The sequence below is a fragment of the Ursus arctos genome, unplaced genomic scaffold, assembly GCF_023065955.2.
Source record: "Ursus arctos isolate Adak ecotype North America unplaced genomic scaffold, UrsArc2.0 scaffold_24, whole genome shotgun sequence".
In the NCBI taxonomy this organism is placed as follows: domain Eukaryota; kingdom Metazoa; phylum Chordata; class Mammalia; order Carnivora; family Ursidae; genus Ursus; species Ursus arctos.
Window position 1 is genome coordinate 18,729,563 of NW_026622919.1, and position 8,461 is coordinate 18,738,023.

General features: G+C 45.1%; 1 protein-coding gene across 2 annotated transcripts in view; it reads right to left on the minus strand.

Moving 5' to 3' along the window:
• DHX8 (DEAH-box helicase 8) overlaps positions 1 to 6,648 on the minus strand; it is a 32,991-nt gene extending 26,343 nt beyond the window's left edge. The window contains exons 1-5 of one of the 2 annotated variants that reach the window (XM_044389217.3): positions 6,411 to 6,432; positions 2,490 to 2,550; positions 1,406 to 1,491; positions 581 to 653; positions 69 to 154 (exon numbers count right to left, since the gene is read on the minus strand). In XM_044389217.3, the coding sequence (XP_044245152.2) occupies positions 69 to 154; positions 581 to 614 (120 nt within the window). In that variant the 5' untranslated portion in view covers positions 615 to 653; positions 1,406 to 1,491; positions 2,490 to 2,550; positions 6,411 to 6,432. Of the gene's footprint in view, positions 1 to 68; positions 155 to 580; positions 654 to 1,405; positions 1,492 to 2,489; positions 2,551 to 6,410 lie in introns of both variants that reach the window. The other variant, XM_026512722.4, reaches the window with a different exon arrangement.
• Between the last annotated feature and the right edge of the window lie 1,813 nt (positions 6,649 to 8,461).

Here is an 8,461-nt window from a genome sequence, read left to right on the forward strand (position 1 = left end):
CAAAGAAAAAGGACAGGGATGGGGGAAACACCCAGTTATGGTAGACATTCTCAAAATGGAATCAGTACCCGAACAGAAGGGTTGTCCGGTTGGCAAAGGACTGGGAAGAGTTCCTTCAGCTTTTCTTTCCCAGTTTTGGGTTTAACAACTGGATCTTGTTTCATCAAAGAGCATAAAGGGGTTAAAAAAAAAAAAAAGAAAAGAAAAAGATATATTTAACATTTTTAACAAAGAACCCCAATAACAGATTTGCATCAAACTAAAAAATTGGACATAGCATTTTTCTACCTACTACTCATATACATTACTATAAACATGATTCAATTTTCTAAAAATAACACTGATGACAAAACCCTCAACAAACAATCTGGGCATGTGGTAGGGTGTGTGCTGGGGTGGGGGATACATCAGAATTCATTTGGGTAGTTATGTCTTATGGGTTTAATTTTAAGTCATTTGGAAAATGTTCCTAGACTGTGTACTTGGCTCGGGAGCTCCTGCAAGGGAAAGAACACGACGTACAGGACGCTCACACTCTACACGGCTCTGGGGGCTAAGCGCAGCGGAGCGCTCTACTCACCTTTGCTAGTAGAAGGCTTTGCTGGAGGCCGCATGGTCTGTATGAGCCGCAGCAAGTTACTAATAAGGGAATCCTTTCAAAGGAACAGAACAAAAATTGTCAGCCCCTGAATTCGTGCCCGAAAACACTAGTTTTAGGGGCACCTGGGTGGCACTGTCAGTTAAGCATCTGCCTCTTGGTTTTGGCTCAGGTCGTGATCTCAAGGTCATGAGACTGAGCCCCATGTCGGGCTCCACGCTCAGCTTGGGGTTAAGATTCTCTCTCCCCCTCTGCCCCCCGCCCCCACGCACGCATGCGCTCTCTCTCACTCTAAAATGAAAACATCTTAAAAAAAAAAAAAAGAAAGAAAGAAACACTAAGAAAAGGTGGTTGTATTCCTGAACGGAACTAACTAGAACAAAAGCAGCACAGGGTATCAATTTGATGGGCATGAACCTAGCAAAATAGCTTCAGAGAAAGCTGATATTTAGGATTCTTTTGGGGGGGAAAGTAATTTCGTTCCATTCAACCATTTTTATTTTCTACTGTTCAGAATTACTTCCAAAACCTAGACTCTTTTGTCTTTAACTTCGGATTCATAAAACAAGAATATAAACACTCATAAAGACTTAATGATGGAAATCCTGCCCCATTTTCCTAGAAAGGTATCACAGGAAATACGGTTATATCACCATTGCTTAGTGGCATGAAAACATTACACACTTAATGGTTTCTTGGATTGGTACGCACAAATTATCTCCTCTCTCCACCAAAATCCTATGTGAAATCCTATCAAAATTTCAGTAGTGACATTAAAACAAAAGAGGGGTCTCCGGGTACACGTACCGTGAATTCGGCACCATTTTTTACCAGAGATGCCTTAAAAGTATCAAAGGTGGTATTTTTCTCAGCAAGACTGATCACAAATTCAGCTGCAAAAGAGGAAAGGGATTAAAACTGGAATGGAGACTAACAAAAAATCACTTTCAAGTACATTAAAAGCAAAACCAATTAGCCTATCCAACAGTCATAAAACCAAAGAGCACCATCCAGTGAGAGTAAAGAGAATTTAGAGTACCAAGATTATCCAGGTATGTTCCAGTTAATTTTTAGAAACGCAAAGAAGATATTACTACAGAATGGCTCACCGGGCCCTTCAGTGCATCTAAGGGAGAAATATCTCCCTCTCCCAGATCATCGTACCCCTCTCATGAGACTAGTAGCTGTGCGCATTGCCACACAGACTCCAGAGCTAACAATGCCCCAAAGCAAGAGCCCTCCCTCTCCCCTCCCCCCACGATGGAAGCACACAGTAGGATGCTTTCTACAGTTTCAGGAAGGTCAGACCCAGTCCATCTATGGGAGCCAGGCAGCTGCTGAATGGTACAATCTCCAAATTGATCAAAGACTCACTTGCCCCTCAAATTTTTCTCTACAAACCTGCCCAGTGTTTGAAATTTCTAATATTAGAGCTATTTAAGTGAGGGACTTTTGGAAGAAAAGTGCATTTTGTGAGGGGTTGAGATAATAAGCCTCACGCTGTGAACGCCACAAGAAAATAGTAATAATGATTTCCCCTGGATTTTAAACCTGAAACACAGCAGTAACAGCCTAGCAGATCTGGATCGCTAACACAAGCTAGCGCTATCATGCCATTTCCTAGCGGGAACTTTTGTGCCTTTACCTTTTTGATGACCTAAGGAAAAGCCAAATGCCATCGGGCTACATGGACTTAGCTTATGCATAACAATACCAACGGTTAAGGCTTTGAGACCACCTGCCATAGACCCAGCAAGCACTATGCCAAGTGCTTCCCGTAAGCTATCCCGTGATCCTCACAACAGCCCTCATTGATCCCTTTTTTTTTTATTGTCCCCCCCCCTTTTTTTTTGGCAGATGAGGAGGCTAAGGCTTTGAGATGCTCACCTACCCAATAATAACTGGTGGAGCCAGGATTGGAACCCAGGCAATCTGACTTCTGAGCCCACATTCTGTAGACAAAGGTGGAGGGAGAAGCAAGTCACGTGGTGCGAGGCATGCAATGCTCAAGAGACTATTCCAAAGCAATCAGCAGCATATTCACACTGCAGCTGTCATTAATCAGGGCTGGGTTATTTTTTTTAATTTTCAGAATTATATAGGGGCATCATTAAATTAACTGAACTATCAAGGATGAATTAGTAAGACTTTTTTTTTTTCCCTTAGCGAGCTCTATACCCGATGTGGGGCTCGAACTCACAACCCGGAGATCAAGAGTCACATGCTCTACCAACTGAGCCATCCAGGCACCCCAAAGATGAATTCATGTTTTTTTTTTTTTAAGATTTTATTTATTTATTTGACAGAGATAGAGACAGCCAGCGAGAGAGGGAACACAAGCAGCGGGAGTGGGAGAGGAAGAAGCAGGCTCCCAGCGGAGGAACCTGATGTGGGGCTCGATCCCAGAACACCAGGATCATGCCCTGAGCCGAAGGCAGACGCTTAACGACTACGCCACCCAGGCGCCCCAGATGAATTCATGTTTAAAAACAAGTTCAGTGATGGGGCGGCTGGGTGGCTCAGTCATTAAGCGTCTGCCTTCGGCTCAAGGCATGTTCCCGGGGGTCTGGGATCGAGCCTCACATCAGGCTCCTCCGCTGGGAGCCTGCTTCTTCCTCTCCCATTCCCCCTGCTTGTGTTCCCTCTCTCGCTGGCTGTCTCTCTGTGTCAAATAAATAAATAAAATCTTAAAAAAAAAAAAAAAAAGTTCAGTGCTGAAAAGAGGAAAAATAATGACACCGATATAAGCGATAATATAGGAGGGTGCCAGGGTGGCTCACTCGGTAACCGTCTGACTCTTGATTTTGGCTCAGGTCATGATATCAGGTTGAGGTGAGATCAAGCCCTGCGTCAGGCTCTGCGTTGCGCATGGAACCTGCTTAAGATTCTCTCTCTCTCTCTCTCTCTCTCTCTCTCTCTCTCTCTCGGGCGCCTGGGTGGTTCTGTCCTTAATTGTCTGCGTTCGGCTCACGTCATGATCCCAGCGTACTGGGATTGAGCCCCACACTGGGTTCCCTGCTCAGCGGGAAGCCTGCTTCTCCCTCTCCCACTCCCCCTGCTTGTGTTCCCTCTCTCACTGCCTCTCTCTCTGTCAAATAAATAAAATCTTTAAAAAAAATAGATTCTCTCTCTCCCTCTGCCCCTTCCCCCATCTCCCTAAAAAAAAGAAAAATGATAATACATTAAGGCCAAAATCAAAAGAATCAAGTCAAAAAATAAAACATAAAAGTAGCAAATATATACCTTTTAGTTATTAAACCCACTCTGGCAATTTAATTTCAACAGAACAATACTATCACATTTTTCCAACTTTAGTAACTTTAATGTTACTGGTTTTAAAATTCTGTGTCCAACACTGTGATACTGTGATTTGTGAGAAGAAATGTGTGTTTGGTCTTCATCCCCTTTCCAGGCACAGCCCTCCTAAAACCCTTGGAATTTCAGAAGCGTGGAGAGTGAAAAAGGTCTTTTGTTACATTAAAGAGATGACTTTAGGAAAGTGCCCAAGTAAGGTGGGGCTGGTTGCCAGGGAAACCAACCACGTGTTTACATGCTGGAACTTTCAGCCCCGCCTCTGGAGAGGGGAAAGGGGCTGGAGACTGAGTTCGTTTACCAGTGGCCAACGATTTCATCAATTTTGCCTTTTTTTTTTTTTTTTTCCAATTATGCCTATTATAACGAAGCCTCCACAAACACCCAAAAGGACTGGGTTTGGAGAGCTTGTAGGTAGGTGAACACATGGAGATTTGAGCACAGTGGGGCACTTAAGAGAGCCTGGAAGGGGCGCCTGGGTGGCACAGCGGTTAAGCGTCAAGCGTCTGCCTTCGGCTCAGGGCGTGATCCCGGCGTTCTGAGTTCGAGCCCCACATCAGGCTCCTCCACTATGAGCCTGCTTCTTCCTCTCCCACTCCCCTGCTTGTGTTCCCTCTCTCGCTGGCTGTCTCTATCTCTGTTAAATAAATAAATAAAATCTTTAAAAAAAAAAAGAGAGCCTGGAAGCTCCTCCATCTTTCCCACATACCTTGCCCTACGCATCTCTTCCATCTGGCTGTTCCTAAGTTATATCCTTTTATAATAAACCAGTAATCTAGTAAGTAAAATGTTTCTCTGAGTTCTGGGAGCCGCTCTAGCAAATTAATCAAACCCAAGGAGAGGGGTGTCATCGGAACCCCTGATCTACAGTGACTGTGGGTCAGCACCTGACCTTGCAAATGGCATCTGAAGTTTGGGGTGGGGCAGTCTTATAGGTCTGAGTCCTTAACCTGTGGGATCTGATGTTATCTCCAGGTAGACGGTGTCAAAACTCAGTTCAATGTAGGATACCAGCTGATGTCACAGAACCACTTAGCGGTACTGGAAAAAACACACATCATAAACGGTGTCAGGGGCACCTGGCTGGCTCAGTCAGAAGAGCTCGGGACTCTTGATCTCAGGTTCATGAGTTCAAGCCCCACGCTGGCCACAGAGATTACTTAAATAAATAAATATTTTTGATAAATAAATAAATGGTGTCAGTATTACAAACAGAAAACGCATGTTTGTGGTTTACTTGCAAATTAAATGGAGACTTCAGTTATATATAGGCAAGAAAATTATGGAGTTTATACCTCATTTTGTTTTTTTACATAATGAGGTTAACCTCAAAATGATTTAACACTGGCTCAGTACGTGTTTGCTGAACAACGAACGTACAACCCAGATAGCAAACTACGAGACTGTCACTCATTACCATCTAAAAGAGAAGGAGAATGAAGACAAAAGATACCGGACAAGCACATCTTGACTGGGAAGAAAAATGTGACTAAAACATATTGGCAGCAGGGCATCTTCCCAGGTGTGACATGGTAACCCCGAGAAACACACATTATCGTCCCCATTTCACAGATAAGGAAAACAGCTTCAGAGACATTAGGTATCTTACTCAAAGTCATAAGGTCATACATCTAACCTCCCTGACCCTTCTGTCACATGCCCTTTCCTTTCCATCTCTCCAGTTGATGACTTCATCTTCATTTAGAAAATAGAACAATTAAATGGAAGTCTCTCCCTCATCTTCCTACCACCAATCCCTAAACCTATCTGCACCTACAATCGCATTCTCTGTCCTCCTTCCTATTAAAATGGATCAAGCATCCCTGTACCTAAGGTCAACCCCTCCATTCATGCTCTTGATCCCATCCTCCCTTTGCTTTCATAAGGGCTCCACCAGCCTGTGGCCTTAGCTCTAGGCCCCTAGCCTTTTTCAATTCCACATTTTGGTACATTCAACGCCTAATAAGTGGTTGAGAATAGTTAAAGGCAGACTTCAAAAGGCTAGATCAGGCTCACATTTGATACGTAATTTTGAGGAGATTACTTAATTACTCAGACCCTTGTTTTCTTAATCGAAAAACAGATAATACTGTCTCACAGGGCCGTGTGAAGATCAAGTAAGATAATGTAAGCAAAGCACTGTGCATAATATCTGCCCTGTCAATAAAGGTCGGCCATTATTATCATGATCACGATGGGGTTGCTCCTGCTGTTGTTCTTAACGCTGTTTAATTAACTAGAGCTGGGAGCAGGGGTAGCAAGGAGCAAGAGCGATAGTCGCTCCGGGTTTCACTGACAGCTCCGGGCAATGGTTTCTAACAGCTCAGCCTGGAAGGTTCTCAAGCGGGGGCCACGGCCGCAGGTTCCCTGGGCCCAAGTATCTGCGACAGAGAGGGAAAGAAACTCACAGGGACACACGTATTCAGCCCATCAACCCCATTTCTTCTTCCGCTTCCCTCGACCCCAGGCCCAGAGGCCGCAGGGGCCTCCCCGGGCTTACCCAGATCCTTGTCGTTGATCCCCAGGTGATTGTCCAGCTCGGTGCAAACTTTCGACACTAAAGACAGATACTCGAGTTTGGCGAGTTCCTCCGCGGGGCCTAGCTCTGTGCCGGTTACGGCTCCCGCCAAGGCCACAGCCACCGCCATGGCTACGGCCGCCGCCACCCAGCTTTACTGCCTGCCGTCTGAGCTACTCCCGTTTCCACTTCCGGGTCGGCGCACGACCCTTTTGTTTACAGTAAATTGAAAACTCTAGGAACTTCCCGTGACGCAATCGAAGAATCATAGAGATCAGACAGGAAGCGCTTGAGGAAGGGACGGCCAGGTGGGTTACTCGGCACGCCGGCAGCGCCCTCTACAGGCCAGCGAGCTGCTCAGTCGGCTCTCAGGCCCGGAAACGTTCAATCTCAGCGCTCTCCCTCCTGAAGTCGGCAGAGGGCGACCGTGGCCTGCGCAAGGGGCTCCGGGGAGGTCACGACCCTCACGCCTCCAGCGCACCGGCGCCTGCGCTTTGAAAAAGGCACCTGAATTGAAGCCTGGAAAAGGCAGAACTTGCTGTACAGCGGTTCCCTCTATTCCCGGAGCTTTGCCTCTTCGTGGTTCATGAGTGACTCTGTAATAAACCATTAGGTGATAGTCTAGTTCTATTATTAATTCATTTTACAGATAAGGAAACGGACACTTCCACTATCTACCTAAGTGACATTGGGCAAATTAATCTTTGGGGGCTTAGTTTTCTTATCTATAAACTGAGATAATGTTGCTTTAACTGGGTTTAGGTGATGACCAAGATGATTGTGCGAGGAGCCCGACGCATAGTGAACACACTACAAATTCCAGTTAGTATAATCCTAAGGATGAGATAATGGTCATGGTAAAATTCATCTGTCAGGTACATCCCCTCAGTCTGAGACCCCAGAGAGCGACCCGGCTGTCTCTTATGAAAAGCGCTTCTCAACTCCGGATTTTCCAGTAGCAATACCCTCAGAACATGTGCCCCCAAATAGCAGCTGTGCTGTGAACCTAAGGTCATAAGCTCAGGTCTCCCAACTTCTGTTTCTGGTCTCCCATTTTCCTTTGCAACAACCCTAAGGTGAAGGAAGCCTTTTCCCACACCGCACTGCTCTGGGTGATGAATAAGGAAATGAGGGCACCCCGGGGTGAGTGGTCCTCCAATCAAGCAAAAGGGAGGAAATCAGACCCTTTTGCCTTTAGCTTCAGGCTACATTACACTGCTGCACCTTTGGACTCTGTCCGTCCAACATCTCACCATGGACTAAAAAAATGACAGAGAAACCCCTGGAGCAGTAGCTCTCACTGACTTTGAGAGCTCCTTGTTTCCAGGCTCCTAAGGAGTCAGTAGCGCACTGATTATTTTTCCTTGTGAATGGAAAGGAAAATCCTGCTCTTGATTCAACACGCTCAACTTGCCGGCTTGGAGTTAGGATATTAGGGACTTATTCCGTTTGGCTTCCTTTCTTTGTGCTTCTCTGCCTTTAGAAATGTTATATTTATATTCTGCTTTTCTCCAATATTTAACAGGAAGGGGGGAAAACATGGAGTTTGTTTTGTCTTAAAAGTACTGTGGGGGAAAGGGCTATAGAACCACAATGGGTAGTAGTTGTAGTAGCAGTAAATACTGTAAGAACTCTTAGGATTGGGTAGCCTGGGTGGCTCAGTAGGTTAAGTGCTTGCCTTCAACTTGGGTCTTGATCCCCAGGGTTCTGGGATCAAGGCCCTAGTCCTGCTCCCTGCTCCGTGGGAGGTCTGTTTCTCCCCCTCCCCCTGCTCGTGCTCTCTCTCTCTCATATAAATAAATAAAATCTTAAGAAAAAAAAAAGGTTCTCTCTCTCCCACTGCCCCCCATGCCACGTGCTCTCTCTCTCTCTCTCAAAAATAAAAATAAAATAAAAAATAAAATAAGGTTTAACTTTTAGCACTCCAGGATTATTTGGAAATTATTGAACATACGTCTCAACAGTAAATATTAACAGCAAAACTAATTAAATTTTATTTACATATACATGTTTTCAAGAGTGCAAGTTTGTTA